The sequence below is a fragment of the Linepithema humile genome, chromosome 7 (genome assembly GCF_040581485.1).
Source record: "Linepithema humile isolate Giens D197 chromosome 7, Lhum_UNIL_v1.0, whole genome shotgun sequence".
NCBI classification, from domain to species: domain Eukaryota; kingdom Metazoa; phylum Arthropoda; class Insecta; order Hymenoptera; family Formicidae; genus Linepithema; species Linepithema humile.
The window spans coordinates 5,879,653-5,895,412 of NC_090134.1; the positions used below are offsets into that span (position 1 = coordinate 5,879,653).

General features: G+C 34.8%; 1 protein-coding gene across 11 annotated transcripts; it reads left to right on the plus strand.

The window, feature by feature from the left end:
• The first annotated feature begins 30 nt into the window (after positions 1–30).
• Positions 31–15,673, plus strand: Ogdh (oxoglutarate dehydrogenase Nc73EF). 11 transcript variants are annotated; one of them, XM_012360637.2, is made up of 17 exons: positions 36–132; positions 3,348–3,602; positions 3,867–4,076; positions 7,000–7,102; positions 7,736–7,798; positions 9,113–9,368; positions 9,616–9,850; positions 9,946–10,125; positions 10,438–10,618; positions 10,691–10,971; positions 11,043–11,271; positions 11,779–12,057; positions 12,140–12,318; positions 12,416–12,850; positions 12,970–13,124; positions 13,464–13,616; positions 13,943–15,673. In XM_012360637.2, the coding sequence occupies exons 2-17, from the start codon at positions 3,354–3,356 to the stop codon at positions 14,040–14,042; spliced, it is 3,288 nt and encodes a 1,095-aa protein (XP_012216060.1). In that variant the 5' UTR covers positions 36–132; positions 3,348–3,353; the 3' UTR covers positions 14,043–15,673. The 11 variants fall into 11 exon arrangements, with proteins under 11 accessions (XP_012216063.1, XP_012216065.1, XP_012216064.1 ...); XM_012360639.2 differs by lacking the exon at positions 36–132 and adding an exon at positions 678–696; XM_012360638.2 differs by lacking the exon at positions 36–132 and adding an exon at positions 1,442–1,595.
• Positions 15,674–15,760: the final 87 nt, after the last annotated feature.

Sequence of the window (15,760 nt, forward strand, 5' to 3'; positions counted from 1 at the left end):
ATTTTGAACGGCGTTCGCCGTCTGATGGCGCTCGCGTCCGTTTCGCGAATGTATTTTAGGAGAGCGTACGGAGCGAGCGGCAGCGAGTTGCAAATGGTGGATGGTGTGTGATCCTGGTTACGTTAACATCAGGTAGGCGAGCCCCTCTGCGTGCGACGTCATCCGGACGTTGTCAGGATCGTCAGGCGTGTCGCGAGATATTTTAATCTACCGATCTCTCACCGACAACTGGCATGATAACCTATGTCCGTGCATGATCGTCCGCCGATCGTCCGCTGTGCTTGTACGTCGCAATAGCGACAGATTACGTCCGATTACGTAAAATTGCCGCAACGGACAAAAATAGTCACCTGACTCCGCGACACGCCGGGCTCCCCCGTGATCTTTTTTATCGGGAAGGCATTCGCGATAAAATCCGATCGGCGTCAATATCGTTTAGCGCGCGCGATCGCTCCGTCACATGACGAAATCCTAACCGTAAAACCTCATTTCCGAGAACTCAGCCGAGATTCGCGCGTTATAACCGCACGTCGGAACGTTAAAACGGCAGAAATTTTTCCACGGCAGAAATCGAAAGTCTCTATAGACACTAAGCAATGTCACAACTCGTTAACGATTTGTTGTCTATTCGTTAGCGATTCGTTAGTGCATCGTTAGTGATATTCTGCCGGCTGTTCGATCAAGCGCTTCGTACACGTGAGTTTACATGCGTCTCGCATGCGGCTAATACGCTATGACGCACGCAAATTTTTATTATAATGATATCTTTCTGCGCTTGTTCGTTTCTATTTCGAAAATCACTGTTACAAGTTTATTCGTTTCACAGTCGCACAGTTTGCGAAATTTCATTTTTCTTTATTCTTTTCTTCTCTCTACAAAACTATATATCTATCTCAATTTATGTGTTAAAATGGCGGCAAAATGCAATACTCATTTTGAATAAGTACATATCTTATATATTTCTATTGTTTAAAAATGCAACAAATGTGTGTACAACTAAAAGAAACAAGCCTTGCACGTGCAGGTTTTTTCTCTCTAAATTTCGAGTTTATTTTCAATAAAAGAACACTAAATAGAACAATACAAAATCTATTTTAGAGCATTCTTTCGCGCATATTTTCTTACAGTTTTTTTTTCTTTCATGCGCGCAGAGTGTATCGCAATACAAATAAAAGAAACGAGTGTACAATAATCGCAAGTCGGTTGTGTAATCTGCATGATAGCTTCGCCGAATCGCCTCGTCTGTCATCTCGGCATGTGTCATTCAAATACGGCTGTGTTCTCAGTACCGGCGTATGTGACGTAGCGAGTGATAGTCGAACATTCCCCCCCTCCTTTCTCCCCCCACTTTCGCATAATCGTAGTTTCTTGTAGTTCTGAAACAGACTGAGACAGTCTGGAATTTTTCCCGGTAGCGTCACATGTGCGTAAAATAAGCCAGCGATCGCCTCGATTTAAAACGATTCGCGCAGTGAAAAACATTAATGTTTTTCTAATTGTGTTTTTTCTTTTTTTTGTATTTTGGATTTTTTTAAATCTAAAATTTATTTTAGCTTATTCCGTTTTTTTTTAAAGGAGACTAAGAACTCGTGAAGGTGAATGCGATGTATTTTACGTTTCGTAATAGTGCAATTGAGATTTATGAAAAAAAGCAGCGTGATTCAATGCTCATCAACTTATTAACTTATATCATCATTCAAAATTATTGTGCGAGTTTCAATGAAAGAAACATGAATCTTCTAAGAATTTTAGTCGCTCTTTCGTTATTTGCTTCAGTACTTTCTCAATTGTTTGAATTTTATAATTCGATCCCCCCAAAAAAAGAGAAGTGCACAGTCTCACAGATATTTTTTCTCTGTCTAAACTGAAAATTATTATTTAATGATTCTATATATTTAAGTAAATTATAATTGTTAATAATTTAATAATTATTGAAAAATATTCCAGTATTACAATTACCGTCTGTTGACCTCCGTTATATTAAACCTTGTTATCAAGGTTTTGAATTGTCATAGTGCCCATAAATATTCAACACGGTCATTTGAATTTCAATATAAATGTCTGGCACGAGTAAAAATTAAACTTTTCTTTTCTCAAGGAAATTGTTCTTTTTGCTAGGAAAAAAATAATGTTTCAAGGTGTTTTAAAATGTGAATTACACTTGTTTTTAGCGGACAGAATTTAAAGGCTTATCGAGATTTTATCAACTTTGGTAACGTACAAGTTTTGCTCGCGCTTCATTCGTGTTGTCATGTTTTTAGCCTTTGAACTGTTTTTTCAAGAAAGTACTTAAAATAGTGACGTTTTGTGACTCATTCAAGCCTATTGAATAAATATTTATGGTGATCAGAATTTTTGTAATGTGATATAATCATTTTATATTTACATTTAAATGTAGAAATTATATTTTTAATCAGATTTTTAAATTTGTTGAAATATTATGCAAGACATTAACTAGAATCATGTTACGTATTTGGAAATTGGCCAGTTTTTTTTTTTAAATAAAGCTTTGACGGTTCGGTATTTACAATGCAATTGTTAAAACGCAATAAAGTAAAACTTGTATGTTAGTACAAATAAATGTCAATCAGCTGTCGATATAAATATAACGGTATAAATTCTTTATGCTATCTGTCATTAAAACTAGAATAAATTGTTACTAGTTGAAACGCGCACATAAATATTGATCAATTTTATCAAGTATTAATTTCAAATTTTGCACATCGTAAGAATGATTTTGTGGTTTGTTATACACGCGAGACTAAATTAAAGCACGGATTCTATAAACAAAGTTATAAACTGACTGATGCTTTACTTGGCTCATGCCACAACACATGTATATATGTACAAAATGTTCAATATATGTTTACCTGAATACATAACAGTCGAGTTGTTTACTAGACATTATAATTGCGAAATATGCATTTTAGACTTTCCCGTATTTTTGAGTAATGAATTGATATGATATGCAAGTGAACTTTAATGATGCAACGAGAACAATGATAAGGCAATAACACGTAGCAGATAAGACTAGACAAATCAGATTATAACTGCGTGCGAGATTTGCTTAACACACATCGGTACGCTTATCAAAGTCTTCCTGTTCTCATTTAATGCGCCTCACGATGATTGGCACGAGGTACTGAAACGCTTAATCTAAATGCAGGTGTGATCTTGAGACAATAGACAACTGTGTTTAGTCTCTTCGAGCATTTAAATGATGCGTAAAATATCGTATAATCTTATCTACAGTCACATTTACGCAATTCCATTTGCTTATCTAAAATACCTTTTTCAAGAAATGCTTGCGTAAAATAAAATCATAATAACATTTTGCTGTGTTTCAGGTAAAAATGTATAAGGCGAGAACAATATTTCGCACGCTGGCCCCTTTGGCGCCGCGTGTATGCGGTCCCGAAAGATACGCGTCCTGGGTGGTTCGCAGTCATCCGTTAACCAGGACGAGTCAAGTGATCTTCACTGAACCCACGCGCAAGTACAACAGCCGTGCTGCGACCGAACCCTTCTTAAATGGCAGCACTAGCTCTTACGTGGAGGAAATGTACAATGCGTGGCTGCAAGATCCAAGCAGCGTACACGTGGTGAGTAAATTTACAAATAAATTTTAATATAAAATTAATAATTAATATTATATAATGTTATATAATTTATTAATAATTAAATTAAGAAATAATTTTTTATCTGAATATAATATCTAACTAAAATTTATCGACAAATCGAAAAAGATGTGTCTATTATTAACATTATTTATCATCGTTTTCTATGATTTCGAATTTGATCGTTTGTTCGTATTATTGAACTAGAAGGAATTTTCTTAAATTTATTTTATCTCTGTTTATTTGTAGTCATGGGATTCCTTCTTTCGAAACAGCACTGCTGGAGCTGCACCAGGATTCGCGTATCAAGCACCGCCATCCCTCGCTCCAAGCTACAATCAAGTACCACTTGGAGCGTTGTTGCCCCTCGGTGGCGGGACGCAACTCGGTCAGATGCCCGTGAACGAAAAGATCATTGATGATCATCTAGCGGTGCAAGCTATTATCCGCTCTTATCAGGTATGTTATCGAAATTTTGTTTATCCCCGGTGAGATGAATTTTAATGTGTTGCTCTTGCAAACAAGTATCCTATATATAACAGTTTATTTGCGGAATTCAGTAATCAAATATCGGTAATGATAATTTGTAGTTATTTCCAATTTTATTACCTGTTTACAAGAGATGACATCGAATCATCTGCAATTCGCTTATACAATATGAACGATTAAATGCAAAAAGTGTTTTTTTTTACAATAATATTTTAATTATGCAAAAATTGTTACAACACTCTCTGGATTTTTAATACATTTTCTGCTCCTATCTCTATTAAGAAGGTATAATCATAATATTCTTAATTTTATTTTAAACATGCCTAATAATTTAATAATTTAAAAAGGAGGAGGATACTTATTAAAATTTATTAAAATTTGTATAAATAAAAATATATGCACGTGTATTTAATAGAGATATCAATATAATTAAAATTTTATGGACGACAGTCTATAATATTAAATATTTTAGCACAATATTTATATATATAAAGAAGGTTTATAAATTCTTAGTTTTACCCGTGCTTAAACGAAAGCTATGCTGTACTGCTAGTATATCAATTTTACTTTATTCATACATTACGGGAATGACTATAGCATGCACATTGATACATTCTACTTACTTTAATATATATATGCATGTGAAATCCATTGAATGAAATCTTTTAATCTTGGTGTCTCAGATTCACTTATATGGAATAGGTAAAACTTTGTGGTGGGATAAAAGATAATATTACGCAGACATATTACGCAGAATTTATATTCGTGTAATACCTGACGTAAATTTTATATTGCTGGTAGAAAAGATATGAGCCTGGGACATATGAGTGATGAAATATTGTATGTCACTATTTATGCTTCACTATCAGGGGCTATCATGTGTGTTTCCACATTTTCTGATATCATATTCATCTTATGTTTCATGTGCTATCAGCACATGATTATACAATAAATGTATTGGGTACAAGTAGCAATTATAATTATGAGTAAATATTGCATAATAGCCTCATTTCGTATGATTGTACTATTGTAGTTGCTCACTGCATCTTCTACCTCAAGCATGTCTTGCAAGTCCACATTTTTTCCTAGCAAGATTGATAATAGATTTTTTTCAAATCTTAATCTCTTGGTTTATCACTTTTGTCCAAGTGAATCAAACAATTTCACTGATATCGAGGAAGAAGCAGCAGCACACTATTTTTAATTACAGTTATAAAAATTGATCAATAGCAATAATCCCTTATAATGTACTTTTTACTGTAGTCACATTATTAGAAAAGTAAGTTTACATTGCTCTAAATTATTACAACCATAATTCTGTTACATACAAGTACCAGAACACCTGGTCGCTATATTGCTTCTTTTTTCTCTAATTACGATTATCTGTATAGCGCAATTGTGAAAGTAGACGCAGTTATATAAATGTGAGGTTTTTTTCGGGATTATTCGTTGGCGTATAGGCCCGAGGTCACTTAGTTGCCGATCTGGACCCACTGGGTATCATGCAAACAGAGCTGATACACTCACATTATGCAGCCCGCAAGGGGTCACCAGAACAAGTGCTGCGACAGTACATGCTTGGTAAGGCTTATCTTCCAAAGCATTTTCCACGGGCTTTTACTTTATCTTATTATAAACTTGCATTTTTTTTCTCCATGCGTGCCATACGTGCAAAAGGTGTATGAGATTCGCATTGTACTGGTTTGGAGTATGCGGTGTATATATACGTATACCATTTATAAATTACTCTATCCTTTTATTTTCTGCAATTTCACTTGTCGAGACATCTCTTCCCAATACATATTCAGTATTCATTTCATATAATCATTTTTACATATTAGCATCTTATTTTTATCACGCCGAAAAAAATTCTATTTTCAAAAATTTATTAATAATGGTTACAAAAATTACTTAATTGTATTTGAAACTTATAGTGTACAATTTTGAAGCACGATAATAAGACGTATGGAACGTATTTTAAAATTCTGTTCAAGTATTAAAATCAGAAAATTATAATTAATTTTTTTTATTTTTGAAATATATATTTTCTAAATTTTTTTTTACTTTCTGACGTTAAAATATAATTATATCGTTTTAACTATAGCTGGGAACATTATGATATAAAATATAATGTACTATATATAGTAAATGAAAGTGTTTAGTGAGGCTTATATCACGACAAATTTATACTGATACTGAAAATGTGTGAATAATTATTAAATTTATTTTGGGAATCAGAAATGATACGCCCCATTCTTTTATAATTGAATTGATAATTGAATCGGCTTTATAATTATTCGATAATCCGTACATATGTTTATATATTTATAAACTTGTTGAATCTAGTTTAACACTATGCGTTCATTGCGTTAAGGTTGAAGGTAAGAATAAAGAAATTTCTGTTGGCTTTGCATGTACGACTTATGTGTTATTATATGTGTTGGTTTGGATATTTACGTTTGTCATCTAGCATGCTTGTTATTATTATTTTTTCTTTTTATTTAATTTACACTAACATCTGATAAGAAAATGTTCGAGCAGATACTTTTGTTATCTTACAATTAAACAAAAAGTATCGCATGAAATATTAGTAATAGAGAAATTCTCAGGAGCAGATAACACACTCACAAATATAAATACTAAGACGTTTTAAAGCTTGATATTTTAATGTATTATAAATGTTAATTACTGTGAAATGATGTTTTCGATTAGAAAGTATAACGGTGACTTGCATCCGACCGACCGTGTATTGTTTCTGTTGCGATATACATACACAATTATTTTTATAGAAGAATAAAACATCAAGCACAGTAATTTGTGTCTTAACTGAATATATTTAAAACAAGAATTTGAAAACTATTTGGTTTGCATGAATGTGGCATTAAATTGACAGATTCGTGGCCATCATATCGCTAAATTGGACCCACTTGGCATCAACAGCGCTGATCTTGATGATAGGCATCCTCAAGAATTACTCTATACCCATTATTCATTCGGTAAGCTTAAATGAACGTGCGTAAACAGAAGAGAGAAAGTAAAATGTAAGAATCAGGTTTCGAGCAGTAATACAAACCAATTAATGCATTTGACGATTAGACTATCCAGTGATACTATCAACGATAAGTAATTTTATATATCATTGAGCAGATTTCTGAGTATTAATTATTCGTATAAGATCTATTTGCAGATTACTATTGCATCAAGCTACGTTCACTATTTGATGCAAATGCGAACAAAGTGAATGTCACATTCTTTCGAGTGATTTAAACACAAGAAAAGTGAAAGCTTTGCTTCGTGTTGTTAATTTTTTATATTAGCAATCTACTGATTAATTTCTTTATTATAATTCAGCATTCTTTAATATTTCATTTTTATAGCTTTTTCCATAATTCTACTTATTTTTTATTCTCACCCTGCGAACACAACACAATTGACTTATGCAAGCAATATCAATATGAATATTAATCGGAATGTACAACACATTTAATTATTAACAAGCTAGAAACTCTTGATTTAAATTTGATTGATTTCTTAAATTTTTCGACTTTTTTCATTGCAAAAAGTAATAAAAAGAATCTTTATAGAATGGTATTCGACTTGATTATTGAATTTGAGTCTGATGTCCACAGGGAAGAGACCACGCACTACTTTCTCGCAGGAATTCCAATACCAAGTAGCTGTTCTAATGCAAAGTATGTAATAATTGTCATCTAAATTGGGAATTTTCCCGCAAAGCTCTCTTTTACTTTGGCTAGTACATTACTGGGAGATGCTGGTACTGGTTTCGGGTATGCATATAGAATATAATAGTTTTCGGCTGAAAACCTGTGTAAGGGTGCTTGGGTTCTTCTATATAAACTCATATCTCTCGACTGTGTAAAAAGATTCACAAGCAAGAAATAGTTTTCAAACGTTTTCTGTGAAGGAATTAAAAGAAAGGTATTGGTACATCGATGTCATAAACGTTTTATTATGGCAAAACATTGATATTGATGTAAAGATTGTACAAAATTATAAATAGCTCTTGTTCCTTTTTTATTGCCAAATATTTTTTCTCCGCCATTCGATCATTGTGTTTACTATTTCAGTTTTCTATCCTGTGTTTTCTTTTCTTCTCTCTATCTTGCTGTGCTACTCACCACATTTTGTATTTATACGATTTATTTGCAGTCCCTCTTGCATTATACCTTTCTATTTTTATTTCAAACATCGATGGTTGTTGTCTAAACCAACGGTGCTTTATTTGACTCACAAGTTTTTCTCTTTATTAGCGAATGATTTATGACATGTATTATTTTCTTTAAGTTTAGCGTTTGTTTGTGCTGTCACGCGTATTGTGATGTATTTTGTAGCTATCAATACACTCACATACCTCAGAAAATTATACTGCATGTTTACATTTCAGCAAATATTTTACATCGTGAATACGAAATTTACATTTCTACTGAAGGAATAATGCAATATATATTAAATATTATTGCTTATAATATATTAAATATTATTGTTTATAAAATATTAAATATTATTGTAAATATACGATATATATTAAATATTATTCCTTAAGTTAAAAAATTTGTATAATGGCATACAAATAATTAGACATTAGATTGTGCTCAAACCATAATTGATATAAAAAAATTGCATTTTTTACATTTTCAGTATCAGTTCTATAAACAGAACAAATGAGAAAAAAAAATACACATTTCAACAGTTCGATCTACATAATTACACTTTAATCATTTGCGCTAAACACTTTTTATTTATCAGCGCAATGGCTAGGATTATATTTATAGTTAAATATGTACTAAATAAATGCTGCAGTATCAAATATAGTTGAAATCATATCAAGTATAGCTTGCTCAGCAAAGAAATGCTTAGCATATTTAAATGTACTGAAATGTTTGCCTAAATTTGTGAACTGTAGCATTTAAACATGTCTTTTTTCATTAGCTCCGGAGTAATTGTATAAATAAACGCGTGTGTTTTATCCCGAATGCTTGAAACAGAGGAGTCAGACATGGATCGCGTTTTCAAATTGCCTTCCACCACATTTATCGGCGGCAAGGAAAAATCATTACCTCTACGCGAGATCTTGAAGCGACTTGAATCCGCTTACTGCGGCCATATCGGTGTTGAGTTTATGTTTATCAACTCCTTGGAACAATGCAACTGGATCAGGCAAAAGATGGAGACACCCGGCGTCATGGAAGTGACGAACGACGAGAAGAGGCTCATCTTGGCTAGATTGACGCGCGCCACCTGGTAATAATACAATCAGAATTCCAAAGATAATTTATAACTTTAAATACACAAATTTACAGGAAAGAGAAATCTTGCGTCTAGTTTTGTTTTTATTTTTTGTATATTTTATTTGTTTTTACAGCAAGTTTAAAATTGGTCAAATGATTATCTTTAAAAGAGATTGTAATAATTGTAGGCATTGCGTGAAATGGAAATCAGATTCTCAGTTTTAATCTCTGATTTAACAAGCTTTTAATTTGAAATGCAGGTTCGAGGCGTTCTTGGCGCGCAAATGGTCTTCGGAGAAGAGATTCGGTTTGGAGGGCTGCGAAATTCTGATTCCAGCCATGAAACAAGTAATCGATAAGTCCACGGAATTGGGAGTAGAATCGATTGTCATGGGTATGCCTCATCGTGGTCGTCTCAATGTTCTCGCTAATGTCTGTCGCAAGCCATTGAGCCAAATATTTACGCAATTCGCTGCTCTCGAAGCTGCCGATGATGTAAGCATAAAACAAGCGGTGCTTCTTAGCTATATAGAAAATACCATCGCAATTGCGTTGTCGATCTAGGAATCCTGATGATAAAATGATTTTAGGGCTCTGGCGATGTGAAATATCACTTGGGTACGTACATCGAGCGTCTTAATCGTGTAACGAACAAGAACATTCGACTCGCCGTGGTTGCAAACCCATCGCACTTGGAGGCTGTAGATCCAGTGGTTCAAGGCAAAACGCGCGCCGAGCAGTTCTACCGCGGCGACGGCGAAGGCAAAAAAGTAAGTTATGAATCAGGTTTTACCAATTTATTTTTTACTTTCATAGTTGGGTCGTTACATAATGCGACAGTGAACGAGTCTGTTTTAGGAAAAACGATTTAGAAATGCAGTCACAGATTAATCATTGGAGCCTTGAATTTTTATTTACGAATATTTAGAAATTTAGATTTAAATTTAAATCAGAATATTATTACATAGTATTAAATATTAATCAGATTATTATTATTGATTTGATTGCTCAATATGTCGCAACTGTAGAATTTTTATTACACTATTTTATGGACAACAATTTATTTCTGCAATTCATTCTAGGTAATGTCCATTCTTCTTCACGGAGACGCTGCGTTCTGCGGTCAGGGTATTGTCTTCGAAACAATGCATCTGTCTGACCTGCCTGATTACACCACTCATGGTACTATCCACATTGTCGTGAATAATCAAATTGGGTTTACCACAGACCCAAGGCATTCGCGATCATCGCCGTACTGCACAGGTTAGTGTTCGCGCAAACAATTTCATTCTTCAACGAATGTATTGACTAACGCAAGCCTATATTATTTATCAGATGTGGCTCGAGTGGTGAACGCACCCATCTTCCACGTGAACTCCGACGATCCCGAAGCTGTGATGCACGTGTGCAAAGTAGCGGCGGAATGGAGGGCCACCTTCCACAAGGACGTCGTGATCGACTTGGTTTCTTACAGACGCAATGGACACAATGAAATTGATGAACCGATGTTCACACAGCCTCTGATGTACCGCAAGATTAAGAATACGCCGCCAGCTCTCGATAAGTATGCGAACTCTCTTATTGCTGACGGCGTCGTAACGCCCGAGGAAGTTAAGGTACGAAAAACTACGCGCTTGACATATTTTATACTATTGTTTATGTACTAATGAATGGCTGTTTGATGTAGGATGTCAAAGATAAATACGAAAAGATCTGCGAAGAAGCGTATAACAATGCCAGACAGGAGACACACATTAAGTACAAGGACTGGTTGGACTCTCCGTGGTCCGGTTTCTTCGAAGGTAAGGATCCATTGAAGGTATCACCAACTGGTATCAAGGAAGATACACTTGTGCACATTGGAAAGAAATTGTCATCGCCACCACCGAATGCTGCTGAATTTGTCATTCATAAGGGTAAGCGATGTGAAAAATGAATACTAGGTTTATTCATATACTACTTTTCTTTATCATTAGACACTAGAATTTTATATTATAAAAATTTGTAGGCAATTTAGAATTTATATTTTCTTCACTGCAATGCATTAAAAATTGTTTTAAATAAAGAAATAAAAGTACGTTTTACGCTTTAGAATATTATATCATATTATTTGGCAAACTTAGAACTTTATTGCGATGCATTGAAATCTTATATTTTAGAATTCTAGACTATTTCTTTGTTTATAATATAAAATTTTAGTGCAGTAAAGTTCCAGGCCTACAAAATGATATAATCAGATTCTAAAGCATAAAAATGAATAAAATGTACTTTTTATACACATATATATATATGTTAAAATCTTCTAGTAATAAAAAATTTAGATTATGTAAACATACAAAAATATGAGAATAAAATTTATACTTCAATTAATTCATAATTATAATATAAGAATTATTTTTAATACGTTTTACACACACACACAGGTATTGAACGTATCTTGAAATCTCGCATGGAAATGATCGAGGCCAGAACCGTTGATTGGGCTCTCGGCGAAGCTATGGCTTTCGGATCTCTCCTAAAGGAAGGTATCCACGTTCGTTTATCTGGTCAGGACGTTGAGCGAGGCACATTCTCGCATAGGCATCACGTGTTGCATCATCAAACTGTTGATAAGGCGACCTACAGACCACTTTGCTATCTGTATCCTGATCAGGCACCTTATACAGTATGCAACAGCTCTTTGTCTGAATTTGGTGTACTCGGTAAAATCGTGGTTCTTGATTCAATTATTGTCGCTCTATCGTTTTTTCTAACTTGTAGCTATTAAAACGATTTTATTTGCAGGATTTGAACTGGGCTACTCCATGACAAATCCGAATGCTTTAGTGTGCTGGGAAGCTCAGTTTGGAGATTTCAACAATACAGCGCAATGTATAATCGATCAATTCATCAGCAGCGGTCAAACTAAGTGGGTTAGGCAATCCGGTCTCGTCATGTTGCAGCCTCACGGTCTCGAAGGAATGGTAAATCCGCGGAATCAAGCTTGTGATTAAACTTAAATTATTTTTGCCGTGCAATATTTATTTGTTGACCTTTAATCTGCTTCTTTCTTAATATTAGGGTCCCGAGCACTCCAGTGCCCGCCTCGAGCGTTTCCTACAGATGTCCGCTGACGATCCGGATTACTTCCCCCCTGAAAGTGAAGAGTTCGCAGTTCGCCAATTGCACGACAGCAACTGGATTGTCGCCAACTGCAGCACGCCGGCTAACTATTTCCACATTCTACGACGGCAGATTGCACTGCCGTTCAGAAAGCCGTTGATCCTAATGACACCGAAATCGCTGCTCCGTCATCCAGAGGCTAAATCCAACTTTGACTTGATGCTGGAGGACACACAGTTCCTCAGAGTGATACCAGAGGAGGGCGTGGCTGCTCAGAATCCCGACAGTGTCAAGAGAGTGCTGTTCTGCTCCGGAAAGGTTTACTATGACATTAAGAAAGCTCGCACGGAACGAAAATTGGAAGACAAGATCGCGATCGCCAGAGTGGAACAGGTCAGTCGTAAATTTCTTTTAATCTTGATTATTAAAAAGGGTGTGTTAAAAAATAATTATATATAAATATGTTCTAGAAATATTTTTGGTACTAATCGAATTTTTTTATTTTATTACAGATCTCGCCCTTCCCTTATGATCTCGTTAAGAAGGAGGCAGCTAAGTATCCCAATGCGGAATTAGTGTGGGCTCAGGAGGAACACAAGAACCAAGGCGCATGGACCTATGTGCAGCCTAGGTTCCACACAGCACTCAACGGCGTCCGAAACGTACTGTAAGTATCGATATAAAGTCAACATATTAATTATAACAATACTGATTATAATTGTATGAAAGTAAAATGTATGTATGTGTGTGAATGCACTCGTGTTCATTATGTTGCGCTTTGCTTTTTATATCTCTTCACACGGCCCACGTTTTTCATTTTGTCGCGATGATACCGTGAGGTATTCGCGACGCATCAAAATTTCGATATACATGCACCATGCATTTTTTTTTTTTTATTTTTTTTTTTTTTATCATTATAAATTGTTATACAGATACCTTTCTCGTTTTATATATTCTATAAGAATAAAAGATCTATAAAATGAAAGATCTGGGCCGTGTGTTGCAGTCGTGCGTCAGAGACGAATGAGAGTGGTCGAGGGTGGTTTGCCGGTTTGCTTTCGTCATCCAAACCGACCAAAACCACAACAGTATCAGAGCCACAGTCAACGGAATCTGCTGAATCTGCTGAATCTGCTGAACCGAAACAGAGAATAGTGAGGTAATGTCGGGGCAATATCTCCGATTTTGTCAAAAAATTATATTGCAAAGAAATTTCCATTTTGATGTGAATTGATATGCAAGCTGTTTATATCGAAAGAGAATGGATGTGGATAAAATATCAATTTTTTTAATTATTTCTATTTATAATTATTTGATTCTTATTTAATATTTCTGTATTTTAATATTTTATATTTTCTTGTTTATAATTTCAAAGCAGTTTTCTTCTTTTCAGTAGATATCGTTGACCAGTATTGATAGCTGTAAATGTTTTGTTTCTTAAATAAGCGAGCCACATTGTGTAAGGAAACAATATTGATATTTCAGATATGCTGGACGACCCACTGCATCGTCGCCCTCCACCGGCAGCAAAATGCAGCACCTCAAAGAGCTCAAGCAACTGCTCGACGACTCCCTCAATCTTTAATGATCCCTCATAGCGTTATATGTAGAATTGAAAGTTTATTTATTTTTCTCATATCTCAATGTATCTGTTACATTACATCTTTGTGCTCTTCTCGACGTAGATTACACAACAGAGACAACACTGTAGTTGTTTAAACAATTTCTTCACAATAGCATCTTTTACGTTTAAATGCGCACGAATGTTTCATGCTCGTTCGTCCGAAATGCATTCTTTCTTTTTTTATTGGGAGGATTTATGTACATAAGTTAAGTGCCACGGGTTCAGAAATTCAAGTAGTTGAAGATTAACTGTTGGTTCAATGGTGGTCGGTCTATTACTCTTGAAATAATTCGTTCCTATGTGCATTTTGTTTTTTTATTTATACTTAAAAGTGTAGTTTGCATTTTACATTTTTTTTTTTAGTAGTACGCTCTGCTCAAGTGCTCTTGGTGTATCAAATTTATATTTTAATATATCTTTATGACGAACAAGACTAGTCCGCTGATTAATGTGAATATGAAATATTCGTGCGTCAATCATCCTCTGTACTTCATTTTGTTTGTACTTTATTCTAAATTAATTTAATAATATGATGTGAAAAGGGAAAGTATTATTAATTTATGCAATGTACACAGCGCGTAGCATTTTGACGCGTGGCAACGATCCCGAAATACACTCCCGACCGAAGAAACTGTCCATGGCAAAGGGCTATGAAGTATACATGGTAGATTATTTTCTTCTAATTTATTGATATACCATGAAAAAACGGTTGCCAATCACTTTAACTTTTTATCGTCGCTGTATTCTTATAAAAAATTAAATGATTGGCGGTTATACAGCATTTTCTCAATACAGACGTTTGATGTAGCACTATTCCTTGAGCGCTGTATCTCGCGGCCTTGGTTGCGCCCGCATGATGATCGAGTACACACCGATGTGTGTCCGAGTTTGCAATTTTCACTGCAAAGCGTGTCACGATCGAGGCCTTAGTGCTACCCCGTGGACAGTGTCGGCGTACACTTCGGCTCGGTGACGAGTGTTGAGAGTAGAAGACAAATTTAGTAATATTTAGTAGTATTTAGAAGATAATTTTAATGATAATTTAGCCGGGGCAGCCGTGGCTCGTGTAAGCCGCTGCGTAGTGTACGAAGGTGCATACATGTACACAGTATTTATATTCTTCTATCTGTATTTAAAGATGGGACGCACGAACGAAGAGATTTTGAGAAGAAAACATTGCTACGTGTTTTACCGCAAGAAAGTACGTATCGTGGTATACGTTTTGTATGCCGGGGAGAGCGATGAGAAAGCAGTCTTATTATTTTACTGGATGCATATGAAACTGGATGGTTATGTGATATATCTCGTGATTTAGCGCGATATTATTTTTAGACAATTCGAAACCGCAATACCTACCTACCTATTTCCACACTTATCCTCTTTATTCGTTGTATCATCATATGTGTAGTGTAATAATAATACGAGCGCACGTGTGCGAATGCTAAAAAAAAAAACAAAAAAAAACATTTCTTTCCTCAGATGAGTGATGTCTGACGCTTTAAAATTTTATTTAACAAAAAAAAATCACTGATATTAACACTCGATATTGTAGCATTTTATTGCTGATTAAATTAAATCTTTATTGTCTCAGGTGTCTGGTGCAATGTTTTCCCTGATACACTCGGTCGGTCCCCTGGAAAATAATTGGAAAAGAAGACATAGCTACTGCTTACGTGCTT